Genomic DNA, 24675 nt, shown 5'->3' on the forward strand with positions numbered 1-24675 from the left:
GTGTATGTGCAGACTGGGGGTGTTAGGAGGGGAGAGCGAGGGGGAGAGTGCGGAGAGAGAGAGAGAGAGAGAGAGAGAGAGAGAGAGAGAGAGAGAGAGAGAGAGAGAAAGAGAGAGAGAGAGAGAGAATGAATGAATGACCAGGGGCTATGGAGGGCACACACAGCCATGCAGACTATGGGCTACACCTGTGTGTCTCCCAGGGCCTCAGGGAACAATGAGATAAGGCCTCCAGTAGACAGTGGAAACAGGAGAACCCAAGGGCTCAGACTCAGGAGGCAGAGCAGGGATGTGAAGGGGGAGCTCCACACACCCTGGGCCTCATCTCTATGGCAACATGTCCAGGCAGATAGGCTCTTGGAAGGGAAAGGAGAGCCATCAACACTGGTCAGGCCACAGGTACTTTCTCTCACCATCCACACCTGGCTCTGGTCATGACCCTGAGAGGCCAGGGTCAGTGTCTGGGAAGGCGCTTAGTGCAATGACTCAAGAATGGGCCTGGCATCTGCCTCCCTCAGGGCCCCAAGGCCACTGAGATAAGAGACCCAAAGAAAGGTTCCTGAGGGACAGCCTGGATGTTCTGAGTTCTGGCTTGAGGTCACCTGACTCCCTTTCCCTGGCATGTGGAGACGGGAGAGAGGGAGGGAGGGAGGGAGGGAGGGGGAGAGAGAGAGGGAGAGGGAGAGAGAGAGAACACGCCTGCCTGAGCAAGGCTTGCCACCTAGTCCAAAGTTCCTGAAACAAACTGTGCCCAAGCTTATGGCTCTCCCACAGCTGGTATTAAAGTCCCAGGGTTGGTAACTGCCAGGCTGGGTGTAGACGATGCACAGCCCTGTCCACATGAAGCCTGCAGCCCAGTGGGGAGGGGGACAGCCACCAAACAGTGGCAGGAACATCTAACTGCACACAGGGATAGAACGGGAAGGAAAACTGCAGGCATCCAGGAGAGGACGGCAGGAGGAAACCCTGGTCTAGCTGCAGGCTGAAGGATGAGGCTTACGAGATGCGTGAGCAGAGGCTGTGCCTGGCCTGTCTCTACCCCATGTTCTGTATCTTAGTCATCTCTGTGTCCCTAGGACCAGGCACACAGTAGGCCCTCAGTCGCATGCTCTGGAAAAGCCGCACTCAGTGCTCACACTGAATAAGGCAGAACATCAAATCTAGGGGAGGAGAGGGCGCTGAGGCCACTGACAGGCTGAGATTTCCATGGAAGGGAGGCAGGAGGCAGGATGTATGGGCCCCAGGTGGATAGGAACGGACTCAAGATAGCCACATGGGGCTGGGGAATTGGCTCAGTTGGTAAAGTGCCTTGCAATGCAAACATGAGGATCCTAATTTGGATTGCTAGCACCCATGTGAAAGCTGGGTGTGGCTACATACACTTGAAACCTCAGTTCTCAGGGGCAGCAGGGATGGGGGTGGCACAGAGACAGGAGGATCCTTGTAGATCACTGGCCGGCCAGCTTAGCAGAATCAATGAGCTCCAGGTTCAGTGAGGCCCTGCTTCAAAAAAAAAAAAAAGGTGTAGAGTGATGGAGGAAGACACGTGGCATTGACTTCTGGCCTCCACACGCACACTTACACACATGTACACACAAACACACAAAAGATGGCCACGAGAGGTACTGTGAAAGATCAGGTAAGCCAGAAGGTGGCAGAGAAGGAGCAGGAAACACTTGGAATTCAAAGAAAGAGTTGAGCACTGAGCCAGGCTTCCTCAGCCTGTGTACAAGCTGCTGCTGACTGGGATGTGGAAGCCAGGGGAACGTTCTGGAGAAAGGTACACTCCTAGGGCTTCAGTGGCATGGAAATCATTTGGCAGCATGGGACCCAACAACAGAGTTTCCCAACTGCCTAGGAACTTCCAGGGACCCCACGTTCCATAAATTTCTAGTCACTTCCCGAAAAGTCCCGGAGAGAAAAGACAGCACACCGTTTAATCAGTCCTCTTTTTTCCTCTGGGAATTTTTCTTGGAACACCCTTTGCTACATCACTGCTGGGGCTAGGAAGCAAACGCCCAGGCAAGCAGGCAGGGACTGAGGTGGGCTGCAGAGATGGGGTGCCTGGGAATTCCAGTCTCTCTGATTACCATGGTATTGTCTGGCCAGGAGCATGTGAGTCGCAGAGTCTCCACCAGGGCCAGGCCAGTGTTTGTTTTAGATAAAACCACAGGCTCAGTTCAGAAAGCCACAGGACTCCAGAGCCCCATCCTGTGAGGGAGAACAGGGGCTGATAAAGGAGGCGCCCGGATCTGCGGGACAACACCATTGCCACTTCCTGGTGTCGACTACAGGTCAGGCCAAGCCAGGCCTGGATCTCATCACACAACACAGAGGACTGGAGTATGTGTTATCAAAGAGAAGGAGAAAGAGGCCGGGCAGGTGAAGGAGCCCGACAATAAAGGCAGAGTGACTAATCAGCATTCTGGAATTTGCACCCAGGCCTTCCTAAGAAAGTGGTCTGCCTCTCTGTATGGGTGTGGTCTTGTGTGCATCTTGTCATAACATTCCCCACAAGTGGTTCTTATTCAGATCACGCCCAGTTTATAAACAAGTGTTGGGTAATTTGTCCAATGTCACATGAGTAAATAGCGGAGGCCAGGACTTGTGCCCTAGTCTCTCTGCTTCGTCCCTCCTTCCCTCCCTCCCTCCCTCCCTCCCTCCCTTTTCCTTTTCTGTTCTTTGTTGTTGTAGTTTTGAGACAGGGTCTTTCTGTAGCCCCAGCTGGCCTAGAACTATGTAGACCAGGTTGGCCTCTATCTCACAGAGATCCATCTGCCTCTGTCTCCCAAGTGCTGGGATTAAAGGTGTGTGCCATGTTCTCTCCTTTTCTATTCCTTCTGGCCAGCATGCTGGATACCAGAGGGACCTGAAGGCAGAACGGCCACCCCTGAAAAGCCCTGGATGCTACCTCCTTGTCCGAATTAATGAACTCACTGAACCATTCTATAATGAAAGTGGGCCAACTGCATAGACACTTCACCAGAAGGAAGTGTTTGTGAGGTAGAGCCTACCCACAAGAGGGCATGAAGAGGTAACTAAGTCAGACTGCAAATGTTGGGAAACCATCAGAATAAAATATAAAAATATGATTCATGCCAAGTCACCACCTTGGTCACATTTCATACTTACTGGAATATTCTATTTTCTCAGAGAGACTATAGTCAGGGACAGAAGGAAGGAAGGTACACAGCTACCTTCTGTTTGTGTGTATGGTCCTGGGGAGCAAACCTTTGGCCTTGTGCATACCAGGCAAACTCTTGACCCCTGAGTTAACTACCTCCCCCACCCTAACAGCTAACTCTTTCCTATGGAATCTATGTTGCTTCGATTGTTATAAGAAGCACACATTAAATTTTTTTTTTTAATGTGTTCATCTTTTTTTTTTGGTCTTTTTGAGACAGGGTCTCCCTGTAGCTACAGGTATGGCAGCATGTGCCTGTAACCTTGACACTAGGGGATGGAGACAGGTGATTCCAGGGCTAATGGTCAGCTGGTCTAGCAGTGACAGTGAGCTCTAAGTTTCTGACTCAAAAAATAAGGTGGAAGCTGGGCGTGGTGGCACACCCCTTTAATCCTAGCACTTGGGAAGCAGAAGCAGGAAGATCTCTGTGAGATCAGGGCCAGCTTGATCTATACAGGAAGTTCCAGGCCAGCAGGGGCTACAGGGAGACTGTGTCTCAACAAAACAAAATAAAACAAAACAAAACAAACCCCCAAAGTAGTGGGGGCTGGAGAGATGGCTCAGAAGTTGAGAAGACTAGATGATCCAGGTTCAATTCCCAGCACCCACATGGTGGCTAACAACTGTCCATAATTCCAGTTCCAGTGGAATCCGACACCCTTTTCTGGTCTCTGTGGGCACCACACAACACAGGTGCACTTACACAGATGCACTTACATACACATAAAAGAGATGGCTCAGCAGTTAAGAGCATTGACTGCTCTTGCAGAGGACCCAGGTTTGATTCCCAGCACCCACATGGCGGCTATGAACCGTCCTTAACTCCAGTTCCAGTGGAATCTGAAGCCCTCTTCTGACCTCCTCGGCATTGCATGATACAGGTGCACTCACATACGTGCAGCCAATATACTCATACACATAAAATAAAAATAGTAAAATTAAATTAAATTAAAATTTTAAAAAATTAAAAAAAGAATAAATAAATTGACTTTTTTTTTTAAAGGTGGAGAAGTGATTGAGAACACACTGTCAAGTACTCTGGCTTCTACGCACCATATTTGTGTACACATAACACATACACAAGAAAAGAAGGAAGGGAGGAAGAGGGAAGGGAGGAAGAGGGAAGGATGGTCTGGAAGGGCTTGGGATTGGTGCAGGCTCTCTAGATGGTAGCATTAGATAAGACAGCTGGAAAGCCAATGCCAAGGCCCGGTCTAAGGGGTGGTAGGTTAGCTGGCTGCTTCCTCTGATGGCGTGAAGCCACACTCCTGTCTCCCCAGTCCTACGAGGACAGCCCAGCAAGCAGCTTGGAGGAGTGGCAGAGTATGGGTGAAGCATCTGTGTTGCACATAGCTGTGGTCAGCCCCTTCCAATTAGCAAGCAATAAGGATAAGCCACAGAGGTACCTGGGCCAGATCAGTCTACCTGGTAATGATCTGCCTAGGCTTCCTCTGAGAGGTCCAGGGTGAATTCAGCTATTAAGGAAACATGTGGCTTGGGCTGGGGATCCGGCTCTGTTGGTAGCAGTGCTCGCACAGCATGCATGGAGCTCTGGGTTCCATCTCTAGCGCTGCATAAACTCAGCACGGCAGCAACGTGCCTGAAACCTCAGCATTTGGGAAGTGGAAACAGGAGCATCAGAAATTGACAGTCATCTTCGGATATACAGGGAGTTCAAGTCTGGGCTAGAGACCCTATCTCGAAAAGAAAGAAAAAGGGGTGGGGTGATGGTGGAGGGAGGAAGGGAAAAAGGGAAGGAGGGAGAGAGAGAGGAATGAAGGAAGGAAATGTATGGTTTGTTTATATCTGTGCTCAGGTGCCAAGGACCTCAGAAAGTAACTGACTGTGCCTAGTAATAATCAGATATACAGAGATTAGAGACACATGCGTAAACATCTAAGTGTTAGTTGCATTAAAAATGAGTTTTTCTGTATGAAACAGTGTATTTTAATAATGAAATGGAGATCTTTTTTAAAGGTTAAAACCTCATTCAATTTTATGTCTTATAGGTTTATACTGAGTACAATATTGTATAACTGTATTAATTCAACTGTAAACCCAAAAATTTACAGCCAATTCTGAAAGAGATGCATTTTACCTCTGGAAATTGTTATTGACCATGTCAATGCTGTTGTAATGAAATGCTTCTTCTAATTATGTGGTTATTAAATAGATAATTTAAAAAAAAGAAGTGCTGTCTGGTCATAGCTCAATCCTCACTGACACTCCAAGTGTCCCCCTTCCTCTCTCCACTTCCTGAGAGTCTACCCTGAGCACCCCGTTATTCCACTGTGTGCCAGCTGTTAGCCCTGGTTCCTTCTGATTCCTGTTGGCTTTCTCTTTGTCTTAGGGAAGTGACAAGCTGAGCCTTGAGCTCTGGAGTGCACCAATGGCTGGCACTCTTGCATTTTTTTGGTCACCTACTCATCTGCCTCTTCTGGGGTTCAGGTATCAAAACCACAAGAGGGAGGCTGGGGAAGGTAACCCCAGACATGCCTTAAGGAGGGCGTGGAGGTGGGACTCCTAACCAATATAACTTGGAGGTAATCTTAGGTCTGTGGGGCCAGGGCTTGCCTGGTCTGCAGAGCTCAGCCAAGCAGGCACTGGGGAAGGAGCCCACAGGCCACAATCCTAAATGGCACCTCTCAAGGCCTCTCCATAGTGGATCTGATTTAGAGAGAGACAGGAATGAGAATATGGGTTTTGAGACTGCACAGCTCTGGGTCTAACCCCAGCTCCATTTCCTGGGAAATCCATTTTTGTCTCTGTGAGTCTCATGTGTGATGTGGCCATTGCCGGCACCTCTGTGGCTCCATCATGAGGAACAAATGAAGTATCACAAGAAGCTCAACATGTCACACATATACCTGTTATCACCTTCCCTGATAGGTCAACATCATTTTCTGAGACTCAAAATAACCCATGACTGCACCTTCCTCTGACCCCTTGCTTCATCCTCAGAGCATCCTTACTAACAATCTGTGTGAGATCCCACGTCACTGAGGAAGCGCCAAGGTCCTGGGAGGACTCCTGTGCCATCACACAGCTAGCCTAGAGATGAGTCTGCTTGGAACTCGTAAAAAAACCACCAGAAGGGCGGCTGTGCTGTGGTGAGCACTTCAGGTACCAGGCCCCATGTTCAGTACTCTGAACTATCACTTTCCAATTAACACACATAATGACCATCTGTGTTAGATAGCACTGAGAGCCATGTTTTACAAAGACTGGAACTGAGCCAGAGAGTATGTCCCTATGTTAGCAGCCAAGCTGGCCTGTCAGGGGCTGCCTGGCTTTACAAATCTGTAGCATGGTTTCTGGATACCATCAGTCACTGGCCCCTCCATCAAAGCCTTAACTGGCTGTTACTGTGGCCCCCACAGGGCAGCTCCCCACCTTCAACTTAACCCTGAGGGACAGGGTGGATAGAAATTCATAGCCCAGAACTGTAAGCCACTCCTTGTGAGTCCTGCCAACTTAGTGGGTTCTTCAGGTAAGAACCAGCAGAATCAGGACACATGCAGCACCCATGGCCACAGGGCACAAGGGTCAGCTCTGGGCCTAATTGGGAAGTTAAACAGTCTGTCTTTCTCATCCTCTCTTGATACTCACTGCGTCCCAGAACATGAACCTCTCCATTTGGGACTACAGTGCTCTTAGCAAAATTATTTATCATCTATGAGCCTCAGTTTCCTCATCTATACGATGGGAATAATGGGGATGGGAAGATGGCTTAGTTGGTAAAGTATTAGCCATGCAAGCATGGGGACCTGAGTTCGGATTGCTAGTACCCATGAGCAGGAGTCCATAATCTCAGTGCTGGGGAAGTAGGAACCAGTAGATCCCTGAAGTTCACTGGCCAGCTGGTCCAGCTGAGTAGGTTAGCTCCAGGTTTAATGAGAGACCCTGCTGCAAAAAATAAGGTGCAGGGCTGCAGAGATGGATCAGCAGTTAAAGGTGTTTACTGCTTTGGCAATGGACCCATGTTCGCTTCCCAGCACCTACATGGTGGCTCATAACTACCTGTAACTCCAGTTCCTGGGATCTGATGCTCTCTTCTGGCCTCCATTGGCTCCTGCACACATATGATATGCATAAACTCATGCAGGCACACACATAAATAAATACATAAGTAAATCCTAAAAAAATGTAAGGTGGAGCTTGGTGAGTGCCATATGCCTTTAATCCCAGCTCTCGGGAGGCAGGCAAATCCGTGTGAGATGGAGGCCACCCAGGACTACCTTGTGAGTGCCAGGCCAACATGGGCTATAGGGAGACTCTGTCTTTAGAAATAAAAATAAAAACAAACAAAAAAATTAGGTGGAAAGTAAGATACACTGGCTTCTACCTACATGCATGCATATGTGTACATACGCACATCAACACATACACATGTAAAAATAAAAATAAGTAGAATATAAACTAAAATGGGAGTTAGAATCCCAAGGTTTCGGTATGGATGCAGGAGGCAGTGGAGACAAAGAAGCTGGTGCTGTACCCAGCATACTGTGGATGCTTAATACACGTCAGCCTCTTTCCCTTGGGCCTGCAGAGCCCTGGACTCCCTGTGGTGGCTAAGGAAGCTGCATCTGTCTTTTACACCTGGAACAGGGATGGGAACACACAAATTGGGAACCAGGTAAGTCCCGGCTCTCCCAGTTACTATCCTGTCTTGAGGACCTCTCTGGATCTCCGTTTCCTCATCTGTTCATTAAATAAGGTGAACAATTCCTTTCAACTCCTGCCCTATGGTATCAAAGGGGATGACATTATAAAGGGCTCTATATACTCTAAAGTGCAGTGTAAAGGTCAAGGGCGAATGAGGGCAACCCCAATCCATCAAACATCACTACCACATGCCAGCAGAGGCAGCTCACCTCAATGTATTTTACCATTGGATTTTTGTAACTTAGAGGAGACATGGCTTCCAATGTACGGAGCAGGAAACTAGCCCAGAGAGGTTATTCAGTTGACTCAAGATCTCACAGTAAGTAGCAGTCAGCCCCAGGCCAGCCATCAGTGACAGCAGCAGAGGGACCTGTCCATCTTCTCAGACTAGTCTCCTGCTTGACTAGTAGCCCTGCTGAGGCCCTTCCTGGGTCTTTATACACTAGGGAAGGGACAGTCCTGAGTTCCAGTCTTACAAACACAGACGTATTTGCTTTTTAAGCTTCTGGTTCCCAAATGAAAGCCACCTTTGGTGTCATTGGCAATCAGGGGTTATGTTGAACTAGGGCTTTGCAGTTTCTGGTGTACAAAATTCCTTCAACCCCACCTTCATACCCCTCACCTGCTCTGACCCTCAGGGAGACAGCAGAAAGGGTATTACTGCCTTGGATGAGCTGAGGGTTCCTGTCAGGAGCTGCTGGGAACCATGGGAGAAAGGGAGGGTAGGCAGCCTAGCAACAGCTGTGCTCTGGGACTGGTGTAGGAAAGAAAATCAAGGTTGTCTTTAACCTGCTTGTTGTGTTTCCACTTTCATCTGAAGGACACAGATACCCAAAATCCAGTTGTCAATTGGAATCACTTGCTATCAAATAAGATGATTTTTGTCCCTTAGAGAGGATTTGTCCTCCTTTAGAGAGCTGCCTCTCTTACCTACTAGTCAATATCTTCAGGACTTTAACAAAATGAAGAAACTGGGTGTGGTGGCTCACACCTGTAATCCCAGCACAAGGGAAGCTAAGGATGGCTTCAAGTTCAAGGCTAGACTTGGCTACACAGGGAGACCTTATCTCAAAAAAAAAAAGAAAAATCACCCACCAAAAAAAACCACCCACCCACCCAACCAACCAACTAACCAAGCAACCAACACACCAACACAAACAAACAGTTATATATTCATGGAATCAAGTTCTTTCATTGATGGACGAATTCAATGGTTTTTCATGACCTGGTCTTTCCCTAGCTTTGGGGCCCCAGGATAGGGCAGAGGTCAACAGGAAAGGGATTGACCAAGGGGTTCTTCAAGTCAGTAGTCTGTGGTCCAGCACATGTGGGGGTTCCTTCTGGAAGAGGATCTACTAGGCAGGCAGGAATTTAAACATTAACCTGGAATAGAGCTATAAGCAAGACAGAAGTCTAACCACTGACTCAAGGTCAAAAGGACTTGATTAGCTGGGTTATCCCCAAAGGCTGTTACAAGGCACCTAGAGAAGACTAATTGGAATGAGGAACTGCTGATAAACTTCTTTTCTGATCCTCCTACCTCCACCTCTCCAGTGCTGGGATTACAGTGCCACCACCACACCAAGTTTTAAGAGAGCTGGGGACTGAAGCCAGGCCTTGTACACTGGTAGGCAAGCACTCTACCAACTGAGTGACAGCCCCCTGTTGTTAAGAGTTTCCATGGGTCACAATGGTACACTCTGAGCTGGTACACCCAGCCTCCATCCCTTTCACTTAACATTGCAAAGTCCATCAGTGCTAGTTAAGAGCTGAGCTGCAGCTTGAAGTAATGGCTTCCAGCTCTATGGACCTGTTCTGTGACATATACCTCATGTGTGCTCTCTACTGTTGTAAACTGTCAGTGTTACTGATCCCCAGTCACAGTCAAAAAGACTGAGGCTCAGAGTTAACCAACTCACAAGGTGGGATCACATAGTGGGTGCTGACCCTCAAATTCAGTTCCACCTACTTCAGAGTCTGGGGTCTGAGTCCTGTCCTCTCACTAGGTCGGGCAGGCAGGTACCAGCAGACATACATGACCTTCTTCAACCCTGTTGTTTTCCCTGGTACTTACCGAGCAGGTGTTTGATGATGGCTTGGTTGTGTTCCCAGAGGTTGCTGAAGGTCCCCCAGCGTGAGTGGCCATCAGGTACGGGGTTGGACTTGATCCAGCCTCCACAGGCATAGCTGAAGAAGTCCTGGCAGGGATCTACCGTGGGGTCCATAGAATTCAAGATGGAGCTGGTCACTGAGACGCAGGCCTCGCTCAGACATACTGAGGACATTCCTGAGGGCCAAAGACAAGAGGTCAATGATGAGCAACTAGCACAGGTGGCCCGGGGCCTAGGGGCTTCAAGCTCCATCCGGCCCGGATCTAGCTGAGTGGTCACTAGACCCCTGATGAGGTATGAGCTCAGTAGATTTAGGATCTCTTGACATGAAGAATAAGGCCTCTGTTTAACTGCTTGAACTCCTTTGGTGGTTTCAAAGTGCCCAGAACCAACTGCTTTGCTCTCAGTGATCCTTCCTTCCAGGGAGACTCGCTGGTCCCCTGATGCTCAGCAAATGGCCCTGATGCTCAGAAATGTGCTCTCTCGTTCATACATTCACCTTTTCAATAAAAAGAAACATTGAATGTCTTCCAGGTTTTTTTTTGTGTGTGTGTGTGTGTGAGAGAGACAGAGAGAGATAGAGACAGACAGAGAGAGAGAGAGAGAGAGAGAGAGAGAGAGAATACAAGGGGCAAAGTCCTTTCCTTCAAGAGCCAACAATTTAGTTATGGAAATATACATTATATAATAAAAATCAATAACTGTATATGGTGGCACTTGCCTGCCACCACAGTACTTAGGAGGCTGAGTCCTGTTTGAGGCCAGTGTGGGCTACATAATGAGACACTGCCATAAAACACTAAGGGCTAAGCCAGGCGTGGTGGCACATGCCTTTAATCCCAGCACTCGGAGGCAGAGGCAGGCGGATCTCTGTGAGTTCAAGGCCAGCCTGGTCTCCATGGTGAGTTCCAGGTCAGCTGGGGCTACAGAAGACCCAAAAAAAGTGAAAGGCAGGGCATGGAGGCATACACCTTTAATCCCAGCACTTGGGAGGCGGAGGCAGGCGGATCCTTCTGAGTTCAAGGCCAGCCTGGTCTGCGTAGTGACTTCCAGGCCAGCTGGGGCTACAGGGAGACCCTGTCTCAAAAAGAAAAAAAAAAAAAAAAAGTGAAACGAAAAAATAAAAAGACAGCTATAGGCAAAACTGTCACTCATTCTACAAAAATAAACTGAATATTGACTCTAAGTCAAGTGGGTGGTATGGGCAGTATGGGGCCAGGACACAAGTAGGAGATGAGGAGGACCAGGGGAAGGGTCCCATGGGAGACCATTCTTTCTTTCTTTTTTTCTTTTTTTGAGGGGGGGGTTCTTTTTGAGACAGGGTCTCCCTGTAGCTGCAGCTGGCCTGGATTCGCTACGGAGACCAAGCTGGCCTCGAACTCACAGATATCTGCCTGCCTCTGCCTCCCGAGTGCCGGGCGTGCACCACCACACCCGGCTAGATCATTCTTTCTAAGCACAAGGCAAGAGAGCTGACTCAATGAATCCTCAAAACAGGGGCTAGATCTTGGTAACCCTATTGCTGAAGACACTACATACGTGGGCTGCAGAACAAACGGAGAAATCAAGCTGGTGATGACTTCAGGGCCAAATCTCTACTGACTAGCTTTCAGAGTGCTGGAACGTGCTATGCATGCTACCCCAAGGATAAAACAATTATCAGCCTTACCCAGCTGTGAATTCTGTGAACTACAATAACTGACCTGGCAAGATATACCCATCGGTGCAATAGTGGCACAAATATTATGGGAGTAACCAAACACTCTCTATTTGGATTAGAGTTTGCTTCATAGGATAGAACTCATAAATGACATTGATATCAGGCTCAGAAACCTGAGGCTTAGACATGTCACAGGACATAGGGGAGAGCCTAATACTAGTTTTCTACTAAATAGTTGCAGTAGTAAGCTGACTCCTAATGACTTATTGTTATACTCATTGATTAATGCATCTCTCTAGTCTCACCAGAGAAGTTTCCTTATGCAGCAGATGGTGATTAACACAGAAACCCACAACTGGCCAATGTGCAGAGAACAAGAGGCTGCAGAGTGCTTATCCCTGAATGGGACATCTATATCAAACTTCTACCTTCTAAGGCTCAGGGATCATTGTGGAAGAGGGAGTGGAAAGATGGTAAGAGCCAGAGGTAGTGGATGACCACAAGAAACAGAGTTTTCCAGAGAGCTGGTCAGTTACTCTATAAACTCATGGCAGTGGTGACAGCATGCACAAGTTCCATGTGAGCACAAACAGACAAAATCCCAGCATAGTCATGGGGAAGTGGGCAAGAAACCCAACCCAGTCCACCCAATCTAAGGAACTTTGGGCAACCAATGGCTTCTGGGAGGGGGAGAGATTATCTCTTTCAAGGATGGGACTCTTGGTAGGTTAACCAGGCTCTAGTGGATGGACCCACACTGAAGGACATTTGGGAACACAAACTAGACTCTATAGGCCTTATTATCTCTATATAATAGAGTATATTAAATTGGGTGGGGGCAATAAGGGGAGGTGGAAATAGGGGAGGGGATCTAAATGCCATGAAATTGTATGAAAATAAGCAAAAATTCAATTAAAGAAAAAAAAAAAAACCCAAAGGGGGGGCTGGGAATGTAGCTTAGTGGTAAAGAACTTGCATTGCAAGCATGAGGCCCTGAGTTCAATCCCTAGCACATTGGTGGGGAGGGGGGACTTTTCTCACACACACACATACACACAAAATTAGGGCTGAGGTAGCTCAGTTGGTGGCAGGTGGATCAGAAGCACAAGGTCATCCTCAGCTATGCAGAGTTGGAGGAGGCCAGCCTGGGATGCATGAGACCATCTCAAAATACAAGTGGCTGGAGAGATGGCTCAGCAGTTAAGAACACCAGCTGCTCTTGCAGAGGACCTGGGTTTGGTTCCCAGCACCTACATGGCAGCTAATAATGGTCAGTAACTCCAGTTCCAGGGGATCCAATGCCCTCTTCTGACCTCCACAGGCATTGCATGACACGGGTGCACTTACATGTAGATAACACACTCATATACATAAAATAAAAATAATAAATAAAATATTTTTTTTAAAACCCCAAATTGTTGAGCTATTGGCAGCTGAGCTTAAAAGAATTTCTTTATTTTTGTACTGGGGATGGAACTAGGGCCCCACACATGCTAGGCAAGCGCTCTAGCACTAAATCACACCCCCAGCTCACAAAGAAGTCTTTCTGTGGTGGAGGCGATGCTGTCACGATAACTCTAGATCAGATCATCTTAATCAGAGAAGCACATCCCAGTTCCCAGCCATGGGAATGGTCAGAACTTTATGAGGGGGAGGGGAAGACACTCCTGTGTAGCTCGAAAAAGGCCATTCACTATTCTAATTTCTTATTCAGAAAGGGAAAAGAATACCTATTGTTTTATACACCAAACTGCAGGAAGTCAAGCCGGACAAAGTCTTGGTTGGAAATATTCCCAAGACAGACTCTAAAGGGGGCTTGGATTTGAAAACAGCATGAGAAGCCAGTGTCTAAGAAGTCAGTCTGGGAAGCGGCTCCTTCATGAAACAGCCACCCTGCCAGATACCACACTAGGCTCTCCAGTGGTGTGCACAGGATGCCTCCCTAGCTATTTAACTACTAATGGTTGGTAGCTGGTCTGGCAGCTACTTGATGCCTATGTGATTGACCAATTAATGGTTTGGGGACGCCTCATCTGACTAATGGTTTTGGAGTCTCTTCATCTGTCCAGCTGATGGTTTGGGGTCCCCCTCATCTAAGACTCCTGTTCCTTAAGGAAACCTTCCCAGCCCCTCCTGGGTCCCTTGGCTGCACTGGGTGTCTGCTCTGCACCATGACTGCTATGTTATAGCCATCTCCCTGTCTACCTCCCCTACCAGAACATGAACTTGAGGGAAGGGCACATATTTTACTTGCTTTCAGATGTTCTTTGGCAAACACTGTGCTTGGTATCCAGTGGCTAGTCAATGAATAAGCCACCTACTAATGAAAGGAAGCCCCCAGAGAGGCAGCAAATATTTCTTCCCTTTAAGACACGCACAATCGAGTTGAGAAAGCAAGAACCAGTCCCAGATCTAGTTCACTCGTGGACAGTGTCTGGCCCCAGGATGTCCAGGATGCTTTAATCAAACACATTTAAAAAAATAATTTATTTTTTATTTTGTATGTATGAGTGTTTTGCCTGCATGTATGTAAATGCATCACATGCATACAATGCCCACAGAGGTCAGAAGAGGGCATTGGATCCCCTGGAACTGGAGCTAAAAACAGCTGCTAGCTGCCATATAGGTGCTGGAAACCCAGGTCCTATGCAAGAGCAGCAAGTGCTCTTAACCTCTAACTATCTCTCCAAGCCCTTCTTAAATTAAAAAAAAAAAATCAATCATATGTATATGTGTGTGTCTGTGCACATGAGTGCAGGTGCCCATGGAGGCCAGAGGCTTTGGATCCCCTAGAAGCTGGAGTTACAGGCTGTTGTGAGTTGCCTGACTATGGTTGTTGGGAATTGAACCTGGGTCCTCTATAGGAGCAACAAGTGTTCTTAACCACTGAGCCATCTCTTCAGCCCAAGGGGTTTTAATTTTTTAAAAAATTCATTTATTTGTGTGTGCATATGTGTGTGTGAGTATATGTGTGCATGTGAGTACGTGCATGTGGGCATGTGCTGTGGCGTATGTGTGGAGGTCAGGGGACAATTTGAAGGAGTCAGTTTTCTCCTTCTACCATGTGGGCTCTGGGAATCAAACTCAAGTTATCAGGATTAGCGGCGAGCACCTTTACCCACTGAACTATTTTGTTGGCCCTCAAGATGCTTAAAATAAATCCTGGAAGACAGGGAGATAGCTTAGTCAGTAACTCCAGAACCCAAGTACAAACGCCAGGAGTGATAGCACATGCTTATAATCCCAGCACCGGGGAGGTGGAAACAGGAGGATAGCTGGGGCTTGTTGGCCAGCCCATTTAGCCTAATTGGTGAGCTCCAGGCCAATGAGAGACCTGTTCAATGGAGGTGGATCGCATCCCTGAGGATGACGGCCATGGGTTGTCTTCTGGCCTGCACACATGTGCACATGAAACTGCGTATACACACATTTTTAAAGGCTTCCTGGAAGAATTTATTGTTAGTTTTGCTGCTGTCTGGAAAACGTCTGAAAGTCCCTGGAAAGGAGGGTGAGGCAGGACGTTAGATCAGAATGTACTCAAGTGTCCAGACACTGTTTAGAGGTGGGGCTTCCAGAATCGTCTGAGGAGCTGCTTTGATTGGCCTAGTGTTTGCTGAGATGTGGCCAAGGTCAGCATCTGCTGATGTGTAATGAGGTTACTGTCAACACCCAAGGTGGCTACTGCTTTCTCAGGTGTCATAGGGGTCACCTGATCCTTAGCTCTACCCTGGGAGAAGGTCATTCCTTGGGTGGCATAGGGGTCACCTGATCCTTAGTTCAGCTCTACCCTGGGAGAAGAAAGTCATTCCTCTGCCAGGTCCAGGCTGGGGTCCTGAAATGTCCCAGGCTGGGACACAGGAAGAAATAATCTGTCCTCTATGAATCCCACTTGACAGCCACAGAAGGACTGTTTGAGATCTGGGGACCAAATTAAAGTCGTTAGGCTTGGTGGCAAGTGCCTGAGTCACTGAGCCATCTTGCCAGCCCCCAAGATGCTTTTTATTTTAGGAACTGTCTTTTGGGGGAACTCTTTGGTTCATGGAGAAGTATCTTGGGTTTCTTAGGGCAGTATGTGAGCAGAACAGCTGCTGGGGTCTAGCTTGTTCTCCATTACTGGGCAGGAGCCAGGAGCGGGACAGACAGTGCTGGCTGGTGGGATGCTCGGCACTGAAGCTAACTCGGGATGGGGCAGCTATAGGAAGAGGATGCTTAGCTTGTACCCTGTTGGTAGAGCAAACATGTACACATGCCTACAACACATAAACATAACACCTACAGTTACACACACACACACACACACACACACACACACACAGAGAGAGAGAGAGAGAGAGAGAGAGAGTTTGGTAGAGAAAGGCTGTCCCAGCTTAACTCTCACTCCTTTGTTCATTCATTAATTCAGCATCCATTCCATGTAGGCACTGTGCTGAACACATAGGGTTAAAGACCCAGAAATGAGTAATTAACCATTAGACAGTTAAATATTCAAGCAGTTATTTCTTAAGTACAATGTAGGTGCCTAGCCCATTGCCTAACAGGGTAAGCACTCATGAAATGTTTGTGGAATGAATGAATGGGTGTGGGCCTCACACAGGAGGGAGCATATGAATGAAGTCTCAGCTCTCTCTATAAAGTCCCAGCCCACTCTCCGCGAACCCCTCCCCTCCCAGTCCAGCGTGGCTACTTTACATAGGGAAGGCTCAATACAGCCACAATCTCTGATGGGGTGAATAACAGTCACTGGATCCCTAGTAGAGTCCTCCTTTGGTTTCTCTGGCAGACAGGAAAACAGACATTGGGGGAAAGGAAAGTGGGAAAGCCTGGACTTGTTTTTAACTTGGATCTGTCCTTCTCAGTTTCATCAATGCTAACCAAGTAACTGGCTGCATCTACCTGTGTGACAGAGCCAGTCCCCTATTTCCTGACAGCAGATCAGAGGTACCCATTGTGACAGCAGGGTCAGAGGGACCCATCATTACAATGAGATCAGAAGATCTATCTTTACAACAGAATCAGAGGGAATCATCATTACAATTGGGTCAGAGGACCCATCATGGCAGCGGGGTCTGAGGACCCATAATGACAGTGGGGGGAGAGGACTTAATCATGATAGCAGTCAGAGGTACCCAACATATGACTGTCCACAGTAGGGCAGACCCATGCACTTACAGAGGTCCACAAAGGCCCTACAGCATAGAAGAACAGCCTTTTTGGGGCCCTGACATGCTCTAGAGTACACTGTGATTACAAAGGGAGGCGGAGCCTCAGCTCTGGATTCCTCTGGAACCTGGAGTCCTGTGAGCAAATCCAGTTTCCCACGCCATCCTGCTATCCTGAAGCCTGGGGTGAGTCTGTCTCAGTGCCTCAACCATACCTCATAGAGCTCCTGGGAGGAAGCAATGAGAAGGGTGTGTGAGGAGAGGGGCAGCACCTGGTCCACAGAAAGTGCTAAGTGGCAGGTATTACTGCTACACTACAGAGACTAGGAAGGGCAGGCTGTAGGAACGGCAGGCTGTAGGAATGGCAGGCTGTGTCAGCCTGTGCCTGGCCAGCCAGATCTTCACAATAACAGCCAAAGCTAAAGCTCAGGAAGTCCTTCGGGGCGCCAGATACATATGTCATCAGAGCTATCCCCCAATTGGATACTGCTTTCCTCATTTAAGGCAGAGAAGACAGACAGAGCTCTGGAAATCAAGTGGCTTGTCCAAGGTCACTCAGCTGTTAAATTGCTGGACCAGGATATGGAATTTGTTGTTTTGTTTTGAGACAGGGTCTCACATAGCCCAGAAAGGCCTCAGACTCATGGTATAGCCCAGGCTGGCCTTGAATCCTGATCCGCCTGCCTCAGCTTCCCAGAATACTAAGACTACAGGCATGAGCCACCACATTCAACTTTGTCCTTCTGACTTTAAAACTTTCTTTTTTTTTTTTTTTTGTTTTGAGACAGGGTCTCCCTGTAGTCCCACTTGGCTTGGAACTCACTAGGTAGACCATGCTGGACTCGATTTCAGTTTCACAGAGATTCACCTGTCTCTGCCTCCTGAGTGCTAGGATTAAAGATACGCACCACCACACCTGGCCCGACATCAGAATTTTTGTGTCACCCATGCCACCCACCTATCTGAGTACCCTGGGCCCCCAGGCCTATCTCTCTCCTCAGCCCTGGAGGCCAGCCCCAACTTAAGCAAAAGCCCCCCTCTTGCACACAGTGGCAGAGCAAAGGGGAGGAGCCCATCACAAACCACAGCTGCACCTACTTGTCCGGTACTGTATGCCTAGTGCTGCCAGGCAGGCCACCAGCCCTGCCGCCAGAATCGCCACCAGTACTACCAGCCGCTTCTCCACCTGGGTCCTCGCCGCCCAGCACCTCTGGCCACTCCGGGGGCTGCGGAAGTTTACCTGCAGGGAAGGAGGCAAGAGGGGTGGGGAGGCCATGAACCCAGGGCCCCCCTTCCCCAGGAGGAAGGGGCTCTGTTGCAGGCCCAGGCCCTGAGGAGGCATCGTGCTGCCCTCCTGATTCAGGGGTGGTCCAGTTCCCACCAAATCAGCTCTAATCCAGAAAAAGAACCACCACCCTGGCCAGTAGCTCAGAGTTAGCAGCTCAACTCAGGCACACTGGTGTTTTGTGTCACCCGATACGGGTAGATGAAAAAAACAAAGCCTACAGCTTTTCCCTGTTTCTCCAGTAAAGGCTCAAAAAAGAACAGGATGTTTGGACTCACAGGCATTCAGAGGGCGGCCAGCTGGGAGCCCCCGCATCCACAGAGCCAGAGGCAAGCATGACATGATCATGGCTCATGTTTTCTGCAAGTGGGGACACATTTAGCTCATTAATCTTTCAAGAGCCTATGAGAACTGTCTCACTGGTTCACTGGTTCTTTTTTTTTTTTAATTTTTAAAATTTATTATTTTTATTTTATGTGTATGTGTGTATTGCCTGCATGTAGGTATGTGCTGGAGAGATGGCTCAGAGGTTAATACTGGTTGTTCTTGCAGAAGACCTGGGTTTGAATCCCAGCACCCACATGGCAGCTAACAGCTGTCCGTAACTCCAGTCCCAGGGGATCCGACAGCCTCTTCTGACCTCACTGGTTCTTTTTACAAATGAGGAAACTGAGGTTCCTGGCCACTCATCAGATAGCTGAATGGTTGGACTGGGATCTAAGCAGGACCCTGTAGATTCCAGAGCCCACCAGTGGGCCAGAGACAGGGGACTTAGGAGATGGTCGGGGAGGCAAGAAGAGAAATGGCTCCATTCTAAGGGAAGAAAAATGTGCCTGCCTCACAGTCTAGCTAAACAGGAAAGGCGGTACAATGAAGGGAAGTGGAGGGTGTGGCAGGCCCTAGGGGGCAGGGATGCCTGCCAACGGCACTCAAGACCCTCTAGTCTATACTCTTCACATCCAAAACCAGCCCGAGGGTCCTGCCGTGTTCCAAGGGATGCTCCTGCAAAAGCCAGGGACACCAGACAGGAAGTATCTCCTGAAGATGGATTAGTTCAGTGACATGACCCTGTACAAACAGCTGGGCACCAACTCCTGGGGAAGATGGAATCCTTAGCTTTCAACTGATTATAGCCCAGAGGGGAGGCAGATAATGAAAAGATGAGTGAACATGGCTTCAATCAGGGAAGCTTCCTGGAACAGGTGATGTCTGGATTGGACATGGAAAAGTAAACAGGAGGTGGAGGCAAGTGGGAGAGATGTAGTTCTACAGAACTCTATATGCTAGGGTAAAAGACAAGGACTTCCTCCAGTGGACCAGAGAGATATCATTAAAACTGATCTTTAAGAAGCATAAGGAGGAGAAAATGATGTTTGCAGGGAGTAGGAGAGGAGGAGCAGGACTCCTAAAAAGACCACCACAGCAGGCCAGGGGGTGTAGGGACACTAGGCTCTGTCTTACTAATTCCCCACATAGCTCTGCAGGGACTGCCCCCAGAGCAGGTCAGGGCTCAGAGGACATCCCTTAACTGGCACGTGAGACCTGAGATGGGTCATCTTAGGGAAAGGCAGTATGGCCAACGTGGGGTGACCCCTGGGTGGGAAACAGCTAGAAACTGCTACACCAGAGAAAGAGGAACATGAGGACTTTATATGGAAGAAAAACTGGCTTCTAAAACTGAAAAAGGATGTTGAGAACTGGAGACACTCTGTGAATGCCCAGGAGATGCAGACCCTCCAGTGGCAGTCAGGTAGAGGAAGAGAGAGGGGGATCCTACTGAAATCCCTCAGTTTTTCTTCTTTTGAGACTAGGTCCCGCTGTGTAGATCCGGCTGAACTTACAGAGATCTGCCTGCCTCTGCCTCCAGGGTTGGGATTAAAGGTGTGTACCACCACACCCAGCTTCTCGGCTTTCTTAAAAGAGGCAGAGGTTTCTAACCAGGCTACTCTCAGTTCCAGAGATGGTTTAGGGCACTGTGTGTTCATGTGGAAACAACACTCCAAAAAATCTGTAAGGCCCTTCTTCACATATCAGTTATCTATATTCAATTTGCCTAGGCACTAGTATGCAGTGGGGGACCTAAGGGCTCAGGCTAGCTGCTGCCCCTCTGGGGACACTAACATTAGTGCCCTTTCACCTGGCTCTTCTGCTCCTGGACTTGTGCCAGTCGTCCTCTTCTTCCCTGTGGCCTCTACTGACCCATAATCATGGCTCAGTTAACAGGGCAAAGGGGCAGTAAGACCTTGTTTTTTATTATTATTACTACTCATTTATTTTTATTTTATGTGTATGAGTGTATTGTCTGCATGTACGTAAATGCACCTGTGTTGTGCAATGCCCAAAGAGGTCAGAAGAAGGCGTTGGATCCCCTGGAACTGAAGTTATAGATGAGTGTTAGCCACTATGTGGGTGCTAGGGATCGAACCCGGGTTCTCTGCAAGAGCAGCCAGTGCTCTTAACCGCTGAACCATCTCTCCAACTCCAAGACCTTGGTTTAAAAGGCTTACATTGCCTGGCACCAACTCTGGGGAGCTGGGGACAGACTGTCCACTTGAGGGAAAGCCTCAATGGGACAAAAAAATGTTCTGAGGGGACTAAGGAGACATCCAAGAGCAAAGGCATCAAGGAGGGAGGGAGAGGGGGAGGGGGAGAGAGAGAGATGAAAATTAGAGGGAGGAAGAGAGGGGAGGAGAGGTACAAAGGCAACTTATAAATATTTGAGGTCTGACTTTTTGGGTCCAGCACCCACTTGTTCTATTTCGTTCTCAGTAGTGGAAATCTATCTCCACAAGCTCTTGAAGACCAGGCGGGTACTAGCATGGGTTCCAGAGGAAGGAGAAAGCAGGGCTTATGGAGAGAAAAGGGGAAGGGGACAAGGAGAAAAGCCATCCCTCCAGATGACAAAGCCCCATGAATGAGGCCCTGCTGTCCCCTGAGCACAGCAGGCAGGCTGTGGTGTCATTGTTGCGTGTCAAGCTAAGTGTTGAATCTAAACAGATGGCATCCAGGGGAAATTAAATTAGAATTAAGCCAGAATTGAATTAGAAAGTCACAGTTTCAAGTAAGAATGGCAAATGGGATCTGAAAATAGGATCATTAACCTTTGTTGTGTTCTTGTCTTGACTTTCATTGCTGGGCCAAGTACCTCTGGGTTTCTGGTCGGGACCTGCCTCTGAGGGTAGAGAGAATTTGGAGCAGCTCCGAGAAGCAAAAGTCACCTGGAGACACTGGGCTGGGAGCAGAGGAGGCTGGCCAAACCCTGGTGCGGTGGATGGGGCTGCGCTGTCATCAAGGTGCTGCTTTGTCCCTTTTCTCTGAGCCCCACTGTACCTGTCCTGTGTGCTTCTGGAGAGGATCCCAGGAGATGAGGTGACAGCTAGTGAAGACGTGAGCAGTTTCATGCTTTTCTTTTAGAAACGAGGACATGTCAATCATGGGAGACTGGGCTGCGGCCACTTGGAGTGCGAGCAAGAGGATTAGTGGCGAGCAGCCCAATTCATCTTGGGAGAAGTGCCTGGGAGGTGGCTGCCAGCCAAATAACAGAGCTGATGTCTGGTAGATGGAGTTGAAGTCACTGTGGACACTCAGCTCACTGGCAGGCTTAGTGTCCTACTTAATGTCATGTGAGGTACAGGCAGGATGAGAACAGGAGAGACAGGGATGCCCTCCAAAGAGAGAGGTGGAGAGGGAGAGGAAGAGGAAAGGAGCTAGAGACAGGAGCGGAGCAGTCCATCCCTGGCGTTCCCAGAGTTTGCACAGCAAGGGAACAAAGCCCTCATCAGGGATAAATATTCAGTTACAGAAGTGAGCGCCTGGCTCACCGAGGCTTACAGCAAGAACAAGTTCTACAGGTGAGAAAGGGCATCCTCCTGGGGCCCAGGAGAAGAGTCAGCAGTGCAGGGATGGGAGCCAGGCTAAGCCTGCTTTCAGTGTTAGGTCTGGAGGGAGGGTAGAGGGCCCCCGGCGACCTAACTTTGTGGGGCAGCAAAGAGGAGTGGTCTGCCAAAGCTTTGGCGGGTAGCCCACCCCCTTTGGCCCAGAGGCCCAGCATCATGATGACTGACAGGGGGACCAGGTTGCCTGTCTTGCTCAGAGTCAGCCTTTTGAAGCTGGCAGACCGTGACAGCTCAGCCTCGTGGGGGGCCCCTGCCTCTGTGGGGGGGGGGTGTCACTTTGGGGAAGTTCCTTCCAGTAAAGTTTCCATGAGGTAGACTTCCGGCTGAGGCCACTGAGGTCAGCCTAAAGTAAGACGATGTCCTCCCCTCTCTGCCACAGCCCCACCTACGCCCCCATGCCTGACCTTCAGATGACTGATGACAGCTTAATATTCCCTCCTATTGGGGAATGGACTCAGGAAGAATCGACCTTTGAAAAAGAATTGCAATCTTAGAAATGTTTGGTTTTCTAGAAGGAGTACCCAACTCCCCAAAGCATGTTGGAGAAAATCTGAAAACTTGAGAAGTTAGAAGTCAGCCAAGACCCTATAGTCTGTGCTGGGGCAGCCTCTGCGCATCAGTCTCCCATCTCTAGCACTAGGGAGCTGGGACGACGTTCCTAAGTGTGACCATTTCAGATTCTAGAACCTGCTAGTCAAAAGTCTTATGTTGTGGACAGAGTTGAAAGGATCTCTTGACAAGCAGAAGTTGTTTGGAAGTAATGAGTGGGTTTGTCTTGGAGTTGTTCTCCAAAGACAGACCTACAAGGGAGGAGGGAGATTTTCTTTTTCAGGAGTAACTGGACGTATCACAAAGGTTTTGATGGACAGCTGTGGCCAGGCTCCCCAGGCTGGCTGCAGGTGAATCTCAGCTATTTTCCTTCGAGCTATATCAATGCTGTGTTTAGGTGTGTGCTGGGGGGCAAGTATGAGGCAGGTGGTACTGGGGGAGCAGAGCTTTGGAGGAGAAAGGCTATCATACTAGAGGCATCTCTGAGATCTTATGCATGGTCAATTTCTGTAACAGCTAAGTCCATTTTCTAAGAGATGGGTTAGCAACAGTAACCCATCTTATAAAGAAAGCTGTGTGAGACACTTTCAGTTTTTATAGCTCCTGACAGGCAGATAGGGCTATGTGGCTTTAAATTGTGTGCGTAGCTTAGAGGGCTGGGGGTGTAGTTCAGTTGGTAGCATGATTGCCTAGCATACATGAAGCTCTGTTTGGCCCCCAGAACCCCATAAAACTGAGTGTGGTAGTGCATGCCTGTAATCCCAGCATTTGGGAAGTAGAGGCATGAGGATCAGAAGCTCAAGGTCAGTGTGGGCTATATGAGACCCTCTCTCAAAAATAAAATGAAACAAAATATATACATGTAGACCAGATATGACAGTGAACTTGGGAGACTGAAGTAGGTGCATTGCAAATTCAAGGCCAAGCTGGGTTACATAGTTAGGATTTTGTTTTTTGTTTTTTTTAAAGTGTGTGTGTGTGTGTGTGTGTGTGTGTGTGTGTGTGTGTGTGTGTGTGTGTGTGTGTGTGTGTATGCAAGGGACTGGCAGAGCTCATGCTAGGGAGAGGCTCTAAGCTAGATCCCTAACACACACACACACACACACACACACACATATATATGTATATGTATAAATACACACATATGCACACGTATGTTAAAAACTACAAGTCATTTTAAAAAAATATTTTATTATTTTTATCTTACGTGTATGAGTGTATTGTCTGCATGTATGTGAGTGCACCCATGTTGTGCAATGCCGCGGAGGTCAGAAGAGGGCTTAGGATTCCCCTGGAACTGGAATTAAGGACAGTTTGTAGCTGCCATGTGGGTGCTGGGAATCAAACCCGGGTCCTCTGCAAGAGCAGTCAGTGCTCTTAACCACTGAGCCATCTCTCCAGCCCCAAGTCATTATTTTTAAGTGGGATTAGTTTCTTTTAAAATCCTGTCTCTCTCTGTCTCTATCTGTCTCTGTCTCTGTCTCTCTCTCTCTCGTGTGTGTGTGTGTGTGTGTGCGTGTATGTGTACACGTGTGAGCTAGGTAAGCTCTCTACCACTCAACCACTGAGCTGTATCGCCTGCCCTTTAAATCTTTTTTCATACTGTCTTTTTTTAATTCACAGATTAACATGTAAAACTTGTATACAGAATAAAAGCACCAATGGTTAAAAACATTAAATTAGTATATAGCTAAACATGGTGGTACACACCTGTGATCCTGGCAGCTGGCAGGCTGAGGCAAGGAAGACCTGGAGTGTGAGAGAAACTGAGGTTGGTGGCTCTTGACTCTTAGAACGAGCTGTCTCGTGAAAGTCACAGGAACTCCAAGCAAGGCACACAGTTACCTACACAAATGTCCCCCAAATCTTCAGGCAACCTCGCTGCATTTTCCTTCATGGAAATCAGAAAACACATCTACTCAGGCAGTTTGGTGTGGGGACGCCAACACTGAACTTCAGCCCACACAGCAGCAATGGCCCCTCTTTCTCTGTGTCTCAGCTTCTCATCTGTGACATGGCTGCCTCAGGTAACAGCACAGTACTCCCAGAAGGACACACCTCACTCTAGCTTTCTCTAACCCTGTCTTACAGATGACGGTTTTTCACAGCTTGCCCAAGCTCACGAGGAAAGTCAGAATTTATTTCAGGGTCCCCGGCTTCAGAGAG

The 24675-nt window shown here is 48.5% G+C and overlaps 1 protein-coding gene across 4 annotated transcripts in view; it reads right to left on the reverse strand.

Annotated features, from left to right (window-relative positions):
* Ece1 (endothelin converting enzyme 1) overlaps nt 1-24675 on the reverse strand; it is a 122983-nt gene that overhangs the window by 38798 nt on the left and 59510 nt on the right. For 2 of the 4 annotated variants that reach the window (XM_017799512.2, XM_008838617.3), the window contains exons 3-5: nt 24220-24258; nt 17878-18019; nt 9924-10136 (exon numbers count right to left, since the gene is read on the reverse strand). In XM_017799512.2, the coding sequence (XP_017655001.1) occupies nt 9924-10136; nt 17878-18019; nt 24220-24258 (394 nt within the window). The remainder of the gene's footprint in view (nt 1-9923; nt 10137-17877; nt 18020-24219; nt 24259-24675) is intronic. The other 2 variants (XM_029566188.1, XM_008838618.3) reach the window with 1 other exon arrangement.

This window comes from Nannospalax galili, unplaced genomic scaffold (assembly GCF_000622305.1).
Source record: "Nannospalax galili isolate Female #2095 unplaced genomic scaffold, S.galili_v1.0 scaffold2019, whole genome shotgun sequence".
Classification (NCBI taxonomy): domain Eukaryota; kingdom Metazoa; phylum Chordata; class Mammalia; order Rodentia; family Spalacidae; genus Nannospalax; species Nannospalax galili.